Genomic DNA, 14,611 nt, shown 5'->3' on the forward strand with positions numbered 1-14,611 from the left:
AAAAGGTGCTTTGATTTCCTCAAGTCCTTTGACAAGCTGGGGTACAGAACCAAACCAGTGACCTGGGCGACCGGGAACCAGCCCCGCCCCCCCGCCCCTAACTGGCTGTGCGATCTGCAGCTCGGACCAGCCTTTTATGTTATGCTCTCTAATCCAAAGTTCCGTGGTTATTCCCGAATCAACTCCCGTCACTCCCGTTACAGCGGCAGCACCATCTTCCCAGCGCCCTCGGCCTGACGACCTCAGAACCCACCTTGCATTGTCGCATCGTCTCCACGCTGGCTCTAATCCCCAGCTGCAATCGATTGCCCCTTCTTTTACAATAATCAGCTATGGACCTAGTCTTAGACAAAGGAGGCCCTGCCCTCTGACTTGATACCGTCTGGGTGAGAAAAGCTGACACTGCTTGTCTCTTGCTCCCCCGGCAGACTGCTGGGGGATGAGTGCAGGGTAGAGGTGGAGACATGTAAAATGAAAGCTCCTGAGTTAGGGTTTGACCCTCCATCCCCGCCGTGGGAGTTCAGGCACAAGCTGCATAGTCGGGGATTAAGTTTCATAAGACTTGGGACAATGAGTGGGGTGTTGACTGAATTTATTCATTTACCAAGTGCTGGACACAATGGCAGGCTCTCTGTTAGGTGGCAAAGGATCCTCCAGATTAATTAGGGGAGGCTCTGTCACAGAGATGCTCACGGCTTGGTGGGGGACAGTCGTAGCTGTGTGCTGCCATCGAGTTTGAACGGAGGGCTCTGGGCCAAAAGAGTGTGGGACCAAACCTGCCTGTGGGGCTGGGGACTCACAGAGGCAGAGGGACTTGAGCCGGGCGTATCGTCCAGGCTGAAGGGTGACATTGGGGCCCAAGGGGGAGGTTGGGCTGTCCATGGCGGTTCCAAGCTGAGAGTCATCAGGTCCACAGGCAGGACGCTTGAAAGAGGTAGCTTTCTCAGAGCAGCAAGGATTTGGAGCGGCTTAGCCTCTGAGGTCTGGGATGCGGGAGCAATGGGTGTCCGGGCAGAGAGACCCGAGGGGACAGGAAGGAGGGTCAAGGGCACGTTCGAAGTAGGGAAATAGCATGATCGCATTCGCTTTAGATACCAGGACGATCCCTAACGTCCCCTCTCTTCCCTGGGACTTTATGACAAGTGCCAAGCGTGCGCTTTGCAGCCGGACGAGCGGGACAAACTACCTGCATCCGAGACGGAAGCAGGCGCCTCGGAGGAGGCGCGAGCGAGGCGTTGGGAGGAGACCGCCTTTTCTCCGCGGCGGTTCCGAACCGCCGGACCTCGGACCTCCCACCAGCAGGTGGCAAGAGAGGGTCCCCGCGCGCGGTGACCGGGTGGCCAGGGCGGGGCTCCGCCGTCGGCGCGCGCAGCCTGCCACCCTCTTTTCTCTGAGCACCGGAAGAAGGCGGTCCTCTTTCCGTGCCCAGCGCAGCCATGGTAAGGCCTCTTTCCGAACTCTTGGGACACATCAGCTTCCATCCTCCCGAGCCCGGGGCCGCCCGGGGCCCCGGGACCCCCTCGGCGGGTGCCCGGATGGAAGAGAAGGGAGTACCGCCTGCGGAATGGGCCCGGGCGCGCTGGAGAGCGAGGGCGCACAGTAGCCCCGGAGGCGGGGGGAGATCGGCGCCGCTGGCGGGAAGGCCCGGGTTTCTGTCCCTGCCACGCAATCTGTGAGCTTGAGAGGAGCGGCGTTCCTCCCAGGCCGGAGCCGCGGGTGGCCCCGGACGGCAGACGATGGGCCGGGGAGGGTGGGCAGCGGCTCCGGCCGGCGGAGAACCGTTCTCTCCGTCCTTGTCTTTTTGGCACGGCCTGACTACACGTAATGTGGCCGGTAAGCATCTGGGTCCCAGCTCTTGGCGCGTTGCTGTGCCGAGGTCAGCCACGCGCCGGACACTTAACAACGAGACAGTTACATCGGGAAAACCTTTCGATTAACTAGTAAAAGCACAGATCGGGTTCTGGTCCATTTCCGTTGCTGGCTGCCTGTGTCCCAGGACGTCCAGCCCTGGCCATTTCACCAGCAAAGTGTCCTACAAAAAAAAAAGAAAAGCCTCGAGAAGCACACACTTTTAAGCACTAACATGAAAATACTTTAAAAACTGTCCCTTAGGCTCGTGGTCCCAAGAAGCATCTGAAGCGAGTGGCAGCTCCCAAGCACTGGATGCTGGATAAACTGACGGGTGTGTTTGTAAGTATCGTTATGATGTAAACATTTTATATATTGTATCTTATCCATTTTCCGGCTTTACGGACATAGTTACACATCGAGGGTCATATTTTACACTGTTATTTGCGGGCGTCGCTGGCTTCTGTATCCAGAAATGTTGCCATGCCCGGGGGATTCCACACAGCACGTGGTGCACCTGGTGAGTCTGGTGAGTCGGCGCACGGGTGCGCGGCAGGCCCCGCCCTCTGCAGGGAGGAAGTGCTGTAAAGCTTCACGGCCTGGAATAGTTCTGTAAGCCTTAAACGCCTCGCTGACCCAAACTGGGGGGTGATGGACAGTCTGGGGTTTAGTTAGTGGATCTCAGGACTTGGGGGTGGGCTTCAGGGAATCGCAGCAGCCATTTAAGGTCATTTTTTTGGGTCATTTTACAGGCTCCTCGTCCTTCTACCGGCCCCCATAAGCTGAGAGAGTGTCTTCCTCTCATCATTTTCTTAAGGAACAGACTGAAGTATGCCCTGACGGGAGATGAAGTAAAGAAGATCTGCATGCAGCGCTTTATCAAGATCGATGGCAAGGTCCGCACTGACGTGACCTACCCTGCTGGCTTTATGGGTAAGTGGCTGGTGGCGGCTCCTTCGATTCATTCATCTCCTGCTCCAGAAGTTTGGTTGTATTGAATACTGGTGGGCTTTTTTCTTTCTCAGAGCGTGGCCTGCCTTCGAGCGTTTTACTTACATACTGTAAGGCTGCAGATAAATATACGTTGTTTTTCAAAGCCATATTTCAGTTCACTTTAAATTTGACATGTCATGCAAACAGGCTTTTGAAACATTAGAACGTTAAAGTGACATTAGAGCATGAACGATTCGGCGTTTGAAATGGGAAGCACCTGGGTTTCCCTCACCCCACCCCCAACAGTGCTGTGGTGGTCGCTCAGCATGGGATGGTGTGTGTGTGTTTGGGGTGGGTCACTGTAGTAACCTTACTGTTTGATGTCAGATGTCATCAGCATTGACAAGACCGGAGAGAATTTCCGTCTCGTCTATGACACCAAAGGTCGCTTCGCTGTTCATCGGATTACAACTGAGGAGGCCAAGGTGAGTGTTGCAGGCAGGCTGGGTCTTACTCCAGGAAAACAACTGAGTTTGACGTTACCGCTCAAATCAAGTACGGGGCTGGGCCATGGGGATGAGGTAGGTAGATGACGATCACTTCCAGACTCGTACTTGGAAATGGCCACTTGCTAATTTGGTGAGATTCTACTGTATGTGCAGTTTTCTGTCGTGTTATTAAAAGCATTCCAATAGCTGTAGCATCCTGTTGCTGGATTTCTAATAATTGACTCCCGCTGGGCGTTAATGTCCTCAATGGATTGTCTTTTTCAATGGCCGAAATGGATGCCGGTTGAACAGAGACTTCCTGGTTGTCTTTTTTAGACGCCCAGAGTGTGATTTGGGGGAACTTTATGAGTACCTAAAGGAAGGGGGGATCCTTTAAGGATAAAGGACGAGAAAACCAGGGTGTCGTCCAATGCAGTTGGCCCTTTGTCATGTCTCCATTTGTGGGTCTAGCTTTGCTCCGGAGGGGGAAGGTGTCAGCGGAGAGACTACAAGTTTTGGGGGCACTAGTTCGACATAGCTCAGGAAAAGCTACCGGCATTGATTATTTAATCCAGTTTGTGCCGGTTTTACACAAAGGGTTTAGGGCTTCTTGAATTAGTGGCTGTAAATGAAGGTTAATTCAATTGGGCGATTCGGCTGGAGGGCACGTCCGTGGTCAGGATGATTTGATTGACTTTAAGGATGTCAGAGAGGGAAAAATCCAAAGTTGAAGTGCTTCGCGAACTCGTTGGTCAGATGAACTCACGCGCTTGCAGTTTGAGACAACTCGGCTGCGATGTGGATGGAGCCATAGGGGGTGAGCTGGAGGGAGGAATCCAGAGGCCCCAAGAGGCACGATCCACCTGGGGAGAGGAAGGTGCTCGGCCTCAGAGGACAAGAACAATGGGAATCGGTCCAGGAGCCTGAGGTTGTGGCGCCTTCGCTGCCTGGGACTTGCACGTGGGGGTGATGCCGTGCTATTAGGAAAATCCACGAGGGGCAGTGCGCCGGGTGGCTCTCACGAGGGTGGGAAGGACAGTCGGGGGACGCACTTTGCAGTTCCGGAACCAGCTTCCACGTGGGGCTATTTGAGGTGCTGGGCGCGTTTACAAAAGCCGGTGGCTTCGAAGGGACGTTTCGGTCCACCTGGAGCGTAGACTAAACGGCCGACCCTTGTGTGTTTCTAGTACAAGTTGTGCAAAGTGAGAAAAATCTTTGTGGGCACAAAAGGAATCCCTCATCTGGTGACTCACGATGCTCGCACCATCCGCTACCCCGACCCCCTCATCAAAGTGAACGACACCATTCAGATTGATTTGGAGACTGGCAAAATTACCGATTTCATCAAGTTTGACACCGGTAAGCAGCCTCTGCTACCTGGGCGTTCTCTCTCAAGCCCAGGTGTAAGAGCTGTGTTTTTGCTTTTGTCTCCCCTCCTTTATTCATCGAGTTCGGTTCTGTGTCATGGAGCCCCCCACGTGATTCTGCGGTGCACATGACTAGAGGCCAAAGCCGGATGTGTGTGGTGCAGCCAGGGATCGGGAAGGGGGCCGCTCTCCGAGTTTTGAGAAGTGCGCAGGGCACGTGTGGAACCGGACGGGGTCTGGGTCGGCATGGCTTTGGTGGCAGTTAGAGTTAGAGATGCGGATATTATTCTGAAGGGCAGGTGGGGAGCTCAGCCTCAGGTGCGGCTCGGCGGGGTGCCGTGAGACGTGCAGCGGGTTTATACTGGGGTGGAAGGCAGTAGCAAAAAGACGACACACCTCTGGAGCTGGTGTCCTGGCTTAGGTGACAGATCCGCAGAGTAAACTCAAGCGGGAGACGGATGGATAAGCTTCCTCTGTCTCTGTCGGTCATTACATCAGGGTAGGCGTCTGCACGGTGCCTTGCTGAGCACGTTGTCCCCCCTCCTGCCTAGGTAACCTGTGCATGGTGACCGGAGGTGCTAACTTGGGAAGAATTGGCGTGATCACCAACAGAGAGAGACACCCTGGTTCTTTCGACGTGGTTCATGTGAAAGACGCCAACGGCAACAGCTTTGCCACCCGGCTCTCCAACATTTTCGTTATTGGCAAAGTAAGTCCGCGTCTCCCTTCTCCAGCCCAGGGGACCCGTGAGTGCTGGCCGCACCTAACCCAGTGCGAAGCCTCTTACGTTCTTCCTTTGTGTCGGGGGCAGGGGGTGGAGGGGCTCAAGGGGCTCGTGAGCAGCCGTGCGCATCACTGGAGTACTTCAGAGATGTTGATTACGAAAACTGTGGCGGCCTGCATTTCTCGGACGGCCAGTGGGCTTAGGACAGTGGCCCCAGGCAGCGGGTGTTTCTGATCAGGCAGCACCTGAGTGTCTGGAGATGGCCTGGCTGCTGCTGAGCGCGCTCGCAAACAGGCTTCTGTTGCTTTAAGTGAGGTGGCACGTGTGGAAGGTGCCAGGCCGCTAATGGAGCTGGCGCTTGGTGGGATTTCATTCTCGTTGTCTCCTTCAGGGCAACAAACCGTGGATTTCTCTTCCTCGTGGCAAGGGGATCCGACTCACCATCGCTGAAGAGAGAGACAAGAGACTGGCGGCCAAACAGAGCAGTGGGTGAAGTGACCTGTAGGTGACATGATTTGGAAAAGTCTTCGTGCCTAATTAAATCTAAATTTAGCGTGACTGATGACATTGTTGGCGTTTGGGGAGTTTTTGTTGTTTTCATTTAGTTTCCTGCCGTCTTACTTTATAATGGGACATGCGGGTTGGGGTTGGCGTTTCGGGCAGACTCAAGTGTCCTGTGATGTCGGTCTCCTAGGTCTCCCAGGCTGAGCTTGGCTGCTGTGGGTGGGGAGAGCACACCGGACTTGGCAGAGGGTTAGCAGCAGCCCAGTGAGAGCACCCCTGACTTGGCCAGGAGGCCACCTACCCTCAAGTCCTCTTGGCTTAAAAAAAAAATTCAGTACGTTCCTTTCTCTAGTCTTTCCTGCTCCTCTGGTTCTCAACTGCGTCCTCGGGACTCTGCAAAACAGAAACACGTAGAAAATTAACTGGTCCTGCTTGCCTGACCGTGTAGGGTCGAGTCAGGCTCGCCTGCCAGTCTCGAGGTGCCCCTGCTGCGCGGGGCCGGCTCTCTGACACCTGCTCTCCATCTGAAGCCGCGGGTGTCCTCCAGGGGTCTGCATTCCCGCACATCGTGCTCTTAGAAACCAGAACCATCTTTGCCTCGCAGCCGGGCTTCTCCACCTTCAGGCTATCGGGCCAGATAACTTGCGGGTGGCTGTATCGTGGGGTGTCGAATAGCATCCCCCACATCCCAGCCTCTCCCCAGTAGACGTCACAGCATGTCCTCCAGCTCTGCCCAGTTGTGATCACCAAAACATTCCTGCCACACACCCCTGGGGAGCACTGCTCCCCTGTGTTAAGCACTGCCCTGTGGATACTGCTGGATCTCACCACCAGCTCCACGTGACACGTCCGTTTGCTGCAGACCCCCAAACGTACTAAATCGACCCAGCGTGACAGGTTCGGGGGCAGACTTTTAGACCTCTTCCACCTGGGGATGGTGAACCTGTGTAAAATCGTTTTGCACATCGAACCGGGTGTGTCTGTTGGTCCCTGGTGCCCTGGCCTGTGGCTTGGGGCAGCGCCTCCACTCCTGGCTGGGTCTCTCTGAGAGAACCGAGCAGTGTCCACAGGAGTCACCGCAGCCCAGGTGACTTAGGCAGTAGGTGTGTCTGCAGGAATCGGGCCCAGCTGAAGCTGGTGGGAGGGGGTCCCAGATGCACACACAGCACGTTGCTAAGTGTCAGTTCAGCAGATGATGGAAACGATTTGAATTTTAGCTAAGGAACCAAAGCAAATGGGAACGAGAGGCCTCCGAGTCTGTCGCTTTCCTAGATGCCCGTCTGGTTTTTTTATTTGTTAGGTAAACTAGCCCCCATGTGGGGGAGATCGCCATCCTAACACCAAGTCAAATCGGGGGACTGAGCCAGAGCTCCCTGTGTCATTGCCGTAAGCTCCAAGTTTCCAAGTAAAATGGTTGTGTCTTTGTAGGGCTTTTTAAGGCTTAAAACTTGATTCATCAAGTCTTATAGTTAAAAGGGACCTTCCAGGCATTGTCAGCGCGGGGACACGTGGCTTCGGTTCACGTCCCTTTTACCTTAAGGGGCCAGTGCAGCACAGCTCTGAATGACAAGCAGAATACAAACGTCTAGGCCTTGCACAGTGCTTCATAGTTCCCAGGAGTCATCCTGAGCTTTTAAATATCCAAATCCTTCGTTCTTATTGCTAAGCCAGATATTACTGCCCCCGACCTACGCCTGTCAGTTCTCACCAAGCTTTCGTCATCTTGTGTCACGGCGAATTCCTTCTCCCCATTTAGGCCGAACACTGGACATGACCTTGATTCATCTCCCTTTCCTCATGCTCCACATGTAATTCTATTAGAAACTCCCGTTGGCTCTACCTTCAAAATACACACAGAATCCGTATTTGGTGATACTGAGAGATGATGAGTTTTTTGGTGTGCTAATCACAGAGTCCTTGTCTTTCAGAGAAGCACACTGAAAGATACACAGAAGAAACGAGAAGCGGTCTGCAAGTCGCTTTAGAATCTAGTGGGTGCGCGGGCTTCGGTACACTTGTCACATCTGCCATTTTTAACGTTTTTAATAATAAATGTACTAAGAAACAGTAGGGCATCTGCCCTTCCTCCCAAATAGTATTGGACCACTTCTCATCACCTGCCTTGCTGCCACTGATCTGTGCCACCAGCAACTCTTGCCTACATTGTAGATCATAGGATTAGCCCCTGACTGGTCTGGCTTCTGTCCTTGCCCCAGTACAGTCTCAACTCAGCAGCCAGAGGCCCCCAGTGTCAAGTGTGTGAGGTCAAGTCATTGCTTACCGTCCCGAATGGCTCCTGTCTTGCTCAGACTACAACCCATGGTCATCACGAAGTCCTATGAGGCTCCTACCACCTGTCCTCTGACCTCATCTACTCGGCACCCCCGCTAGCGCTGCCTGTTCCGCCCACACTGGCCTGCTCTTTCTAGAACATGAGAGGTACTCTGCTGTCTTAGCACCTAGCACTGACTACTTTTTAACATATATAGCTTATGTTATAAACATTTTCAAATATACAGAAAAGTCAGGAGTACAGTGATCTATGTAGACACTGGCTAGATTCAATAATGGCTGTATTTCTTTAGATAGGCATGTACATACATTCCGAACCCTTCGAAAGGAAATTGCAGACATGACCTTGAGTTTCCTGGTGCCAAGGGATGGCAAGTGCTGGCTCGGGCTCCACCTAAGGAGTTAACTTCCTTCCATGTTACCTGGGACATAAACTAGATCCCAAGACAGACCTTATCTTTTCAGGTAGGAATTTTCCATCCTGAATCCAATCCACTCATCTGCCCCGGGTGGTTGGTCTTGGAAAATTCCTCGAATCCAAAGATCAGCCCTAAAACCCAAAGAAAGAATGAAAAATGTAAAAGGTTCGATAAACTCAGGCAGGAGTTGTAGGTTGATTTTCTCTACCGCTGACTTCTGAGAACGTCGTGCTGTTTGAACAATAAATTATAATAATTCCTGAGACGACAAAGCCTTTAATAACAAGAAACTTCCTAAGAACCAACAGCTTTTCAGTTTATTCCCAGGGCTTTTCTAAGGATATGCTGATGTTTTCTTGTTTTTGTTGGTTTTTATTTTTTACGCCTGCAGCAACTGCTATTCCTAGGTGGTCTCCCATTCAAGTACTAACCAGGCCCGGCCCTGCTTAGCTTCCGAGATCAGACGAGATCGGGCACGTTCAGAGTGGCACGGCTGTATGCTTGCTTGTGTATTTTTCTTAGCTTTTCTAGTAATGACGAACATGTATAATCAGTGGTGTGCTGGTAAATATCTAACAACCAGCTCCCTGGGAAAAAAATGTGCATATATGTATGTAAGTTTATTATACATTTTACTAATATAGAGGACGTACAGCACTTTACAAATAATAAACTAGGCCATACTCTATTGTGAATTCCATATAGCCAGTTGATTGTTTTTTTTCCAATTACAGTTGACATTGAAATATTAGTTGCAGGTGTACAGCATCGTTAGACATACCATGAAGTGACCCGCCTCCATAAGTCTAGTGTCCACCCGACATTATATATACATAGTTATTACCATATTCACTATATTGCCTGGGCCATACTTCACATCCCTGTGACTATTTTGTGAGTACCAATTGGTACTTTTTAATCCCTCCACGTTTTCCCCCCATCCCCCGACACCCCTCCCTTCTGGCAGCCATCAGTTTGTTCTCTGTATGAGTTAGTTTCTATTTTTTTTTGTTCTTTAGATTCCACATAGATCATATGGTATTTGTCTTTCTCTGTCTGACTTATTTCACTCATAATACCCTCTAGGTCCACCCATGTCATCACAAATGGTAAGATTTCATTCTTTTTAATGGCGAATAATATTCCATTGTACATATGCACCACCTCTTCTCCATCCAGTCATCTACTGATGGACACTTAGGTCGCTTCCATATCTTGGCTATTGTCAGTAACGGTGCAGTGATCATAAGGATGCTTACATCTTTTTGAATTAGTGTTTCAGATTTCTTTGAATGAATACCCAGAAGTGGAATTGCTGGGTTACGGATAGTTCTATTTTTACTTTTTTGAGGAACCTCCAAACTTTTCACAGTACCTGCAGCAATTTGAAATCCCGCCAACAGTGTATGAGGGTTCCCTTTTCTCCACATCCTCACCAGCACTTGTTTTTCGATTTATTGTTAGTAGCCGTTCTGACAGGTGTGAGGTGATATCTCATTGTGATTTTAATTCACATTTCTCTGATGATTAGTGATGTTGGGCATCTTTTCATATGTCTGTTGGCCATCTGTATGTCTTCTTTGGAGAAATGTCTATTCAGGTCCTCTGCCCTTTTTTAATCGAATTGTTCTGTTTGTGGTGGTGGTGGTAAGTTATAGGAGCTATTTATGTTTTTTTGGATATTAACCGCTTATTGGATGTAATTGGCAAATATCTTCTCCCATTCAATAGGTCGTCTTTTTTTTTGATGATGGTTTCCTTCGGTGTGCAAAAACTTTAGTTCGATGTAGGCCCGTTTGCTTATTTTTTCTTTCGTTTCCCTTACCTGAGTAGATATATCCAAAAAATATATATTACTAAGAGGAATTTCAGATAGTTTACTGCCTGTGTTTTCTTCCAGGAGTTTTATGGTTTTGGGTGTTACGTTTAAGTCTTTAATCCAGTTTGAGTTTGTTCTTGCATATGGTATAAGAAGGTGGTCCAGTTTCTTTCTTTTTTTTTTTTGCATGTGTCTGTTCAGTTTTCCCAGCACCACTTATTGAAGAGACCGTCTTTACCCCATTGCATACTGTTGCCACTCTTGTCATTGGCACTAATTGGCCATACGGGAACAACTTTCTTGCTGAATCAGATAATAGTTTTTGAATCCCGATAGCATATTTCCTTAATTTTTTGAACTGTGTAATGGTACCCCATACAATGTAATGGTAGGAAGACACAACACATTTCTAACTTTTATCGGCATGTTAACATTTTCTGTATCACTTCGTTAACTCTAGATAATCAACAAAACACTCAAGTCTTGATTTGTAGTGTTTATCAGTTTCCAAGGCCAATTTCAACCTACCACCATCATGTCAGTGAACAGGGAGCTGGGGAGGGATGAGTAGCACACCATGACGTTGCATCTGCGCCACTCAGGTGCAGCACGCGCGCTCACCTCAGCGGCATCGCTAATAGTAACGTAGTAAAACAAGAAGTGACGAGTTTGTAGTATTTAGCTATGCCCTTTGTATTTAACAGAATTTACTTAATTGTAAGTTTATATGTTAATATCTTAAAATATTTTAAATATTTATATATTTTGACATTTTTAATAATGCCCGACATTTTTAACAAGTGGCTCAGAGGATTCCCGAAAAATTAACGCTTGGCTCTCGTGAGCTGGTAGGAGGCAGTTCCAGCATGGCACTATGTGCCACGCTAGGAGACCCTCCTCGGCACCTGTCACGTGTGCCTTCCTCCATCCCCTCGGTCACCTGTGCCACAGGCAACTTCCTCTGCTCCCACCCGAGTCTGTCCTCCACACACTGTGGCCCTGTCCTCAGAGCCCAGGTCAGATTGTGTCACTTCTCCAAAACCTCTTGTTCAAACGCACTTCCTGTAGGGTCGGGTCCCAATTCCTCGGGCTACCCCGCCAGTCCTCCCCAGTGTGGTCCTAAGCTGTTCTTGGCAGGACAGCAGAGCAGCTGCCAACTCCGATGTCCCTCTTTGTCGCGACTATTTTCTTGAACGTCAGAGCCACGTAGTACCTGCCACCTGCACACCTCCTGTTGGATGGTCCCCAAGAACCCACCCTTTTCCTCTCCCTGCCACCCCACAGTGCTTCTAGTCCGATAGGCCCTGGTTTTGTTTTAGGGCCTCAGATTTACCCTGTTCCCATCGCTGTTCACATTCTTTGGACAAGTTTTTTCTTCCAGGAACTCCTTTCTCCCCCACGCCCTGCTTGCCTCCTCCCCTAACCTCTTTTCTAGATGATTCTCACCCATCCTTTAGGTCTCAGCTGAGATGTTCCTTCCTCCAGGAAAGCTCTGGGAATGCTCGGGGCCCACAGCACACCATGCCCCTCTTATTCCTGTCATAGAGTTCACCACACTATATTCAAATTGTCTGTTGATCTGTCTGTGTCTCCCAGGTCCGTGGGGCTAATCTTGCTCGATGCTGTATCGCCAGTTACTGACACATCGTGGGTGCCGAACAAATGAATGAGAGGTATAGCTCACGGCTCCCCTCAAACCCTCCTCTCTATATGTCTTGTTTCCTCGCTGTTCCCCAAACATCTTGTACTTTTTCGCTTCCCCAAAAGAAAAAAAAAAAGCCGTAGTTTTTTTGCTTGTGCTTGAGGGGACAAGGTCAGAAAATGTCACCTTCTGAAATTGGAACTAATAGAATCAACACCGAATTGACGAGATCAGCCATCTGCAAAATAATCCACTTTAAGGGTTGTTTTGTAAATGTGGTACCAATGAGACAAGGGTGCTTCTTGGGTCTCTATGGTGACCAGCATGTTGCCACAGGCTGGGAATCTGCCAGATATAAAGAAAGCGATAATGCCAATCAATTGTAACCGGATTGCTAGAGATAATGCTGTATAAGCAGGAGAGCCCTTGTCTACACCTTTGCCGCGTTTGATCGTCATCGGGTGCGACGTGCAGCTCCTTACAGTTTACAAAGCGCCTCCACGGGCCACCGCGGTGTTTTAAAGATGGCAAAAATGAAGTCGAGGGAGTTGAATCAGCTTGCCTGAAAACCCCCACGCCCACACTTTTCACTAAACCCACAGGGAGTGAGGCGGTTGTGAGCCCAGGACAGAAATGCCTCCAGGGCGAAGAAAGTTATGGCGCGACCAGGTGGCCAGCCCCGCCGCTTTGGGTCAGGCCAGGTCTGTGCTCAGCGAGCAGCTTTCACTGCGATGGGGTTTGGCTCAGGCGCGGGGTGGGGGCGAGGCCCGCTGCCAGGCCCGTCTCCCGTTCATTCAGCGGTGCCGAGCGCTTGGGATATAGTGATGAATAAGACACCGAGTTCCTTGCCAAGATGACGGCCTAATTCCAGGAGTCTGACAGGGAAACAAGTATAAATATGGTGTGATAGAGGCTCTGAGAAGGGAAGCATAGGCGCTCGGGGGGCCCGTGGAAGAGGCATCTTCACGGGCCTGGGGGACGCCCCGGGAAGGCTTCCCAGAGGGGTCCGTGCCTGAGCCCGTATGGAAGGGGCTGAGCAATCAGAGGACGGGGAGAGAACTTTCTAGGGAGAGAGAATAGGAAAGCTGAGGGGCGAGAGTGTGTGGTAAGGGAACAGAGGGTCGGCATTGGGAGACAGAATCATGAAGTCCAAACGAATGTACTAATAACATAATACGATATAGCAAGATCCGTGATGTTTTTAATCACAGTAATTCGTCACTCGTTGATTAAGTCGATGATAATTTATATGGCTGGCACTGATAACTTTATAATCAATCGTAAGCTCTAACTCGCAGTGAATGATGAAAAATCCTCCGCTGCAGGGCATGGCAGCTAGGTACTGTCATCATCCTACTTGACCGATGAGAAGATTGCACGTTACAGAGGTTAAGGGTAGCCAAGGTCACATTGACTTTCGGTGACTGGTCTGGCATCAGGATGGAGGTTTAATACCCATCCTGGAAAACGGTTTCCCTGACAGCACAGCACCTCATCAGATGTGTATAGGCATTTGGACTTCATCCTAAGGGAAATAAAGTCGTCAAAGAGTTTGGGGTAAGGAAGAGACCCCCAGATTTTGTTTTAAAACCTCCCCCTGGCTGCGAGGTGGAGGATGGGCTGGAGGGGGCGAATAGAGGCAGAGAGGGCGGGGAAAGGCCTTTGCCTTTTGCTTCATCTCTCAGATGGTGGTGGCTTGGGCTAGAGGGGGTGGGGCGGTGTAGAGATGGAGTGGATTCACGAGGTAGGCAGGAGGTCGCCTGGGCCGGCCTTGCTGCCTGATGGGATGTGGGGACTGAGGGTGAGGAAATCCTGAGGATGACCCCAGGAGTTGTGGCTTGAGCAAGTGGATAAATGGCAGAGGAACATGGAAGGAGGATGAGTTTCACAGGTGGACTGTGAGGTCCGTGACGGACGCTCAGGAGCAGAGGTCTGGGAGGCAGCTGGAGAGATGTTTCTAGAGCTCCGTGAGGAGGTATGGACCAGGCATCAGGGCAGAGAAGCTGATTCCAGCTGCGGAAGAACGAGGTCTCCCAGGTACAGTGGGTGACGAACACAAGGGCAGATGCACACCGCCATTTGAGAGGACCGGCTGGACAAGGTCTGCTTCTTCCAATGGGAGGAGACAGCTGGCAGGCCCGACGCACAGGTAAGACTCCAAATCCTTGAATCGAAAAGACCTTGGGAAAGTGTTCAGTTCAAACCTCTGACTTATAGACTCCTCCCCAAAGAGGGACACTGGGCGGCGGCATTGCCATTCTGACCCCTCATATATTTTGCAGTGAGTCTGTAGCCCATCTTACTCTGTCAACCCACCTCAGGCCTCCTTGGGGTACAAGGCTCTCATGTATGTAACAAGGCCTTGAGCCAACTCTTTCAAGAGACAGTATAGCACAGTGCCTAAGCACATGGCCTCTGCAGCAAGGTGGCCGCTGTTTAAAATGTCCACCGACAGATTGCAAAGCGGTGCAGCCACCATGAAAAACAGTTTGGAGTTTCCTGAAAACATTAAAAAGAGATCTACCTTATAACCCAGCAATCCCACTTCTGGGTACTCATCCAAAGATATCTAAAA

General features: G+C 50.6%; 1 protein-coding gene and 1 pseudogene across 1 annotated transcript; one reads left to right on the plus strand and one right to left on the minus strand.

Moving 5' to 3' along the window:
* Positions 1-1,296: 1,296 nt before the first annotated feature.
* On the plus strand, positions 1,297-5,927 carry RPS4X (ribosomal protein S4 X-linked). Its single transcript, XM_039841676.1, has 7 exons — positions 1,297-1,439; positions 2,113-2,190; positions 2,601-2,781; positions 3,169-3,266; positions 4,457-4,628; positions 5,188-5,345; positions 5,752-5,927. The coding sequence occupies exons 1-7, from the start codon at positions 1,437-1,439 to the stop codon at positions 5,851-5,853; spliced, it is 792 nt and encodes a 263-aa protein (XP_039697610.1). The 5' UTR covers positions 1,297-1,436; the 3' UTR covers positions 5,854-5,927.
* Positions 5,928-8,957: 3,030 nt separating this feature from the next.
* Positions 8,958-9,076, minus strand: LOC120585423 (uncharacterized; annotated as a pseudogene).
* Positions 9,077-14,611: the final 5,535 nt, after the last annotated feature.

The sequence above is a fragment of the Pteropus medius genome, unplaced genomic scaffold (assembly GCF_902729225.1).
Source record: "Pteropus medius unplaced genomic scaffold, Ma_sr-lr_union100, whole genome shotgun sequence".
Classification (NCBI taxonomy): Eukaryota; Metazoa; Chordata; class Mammalia; order Chiroptera; family Pteropodidae; genus Pteropus; species Pteropus medius.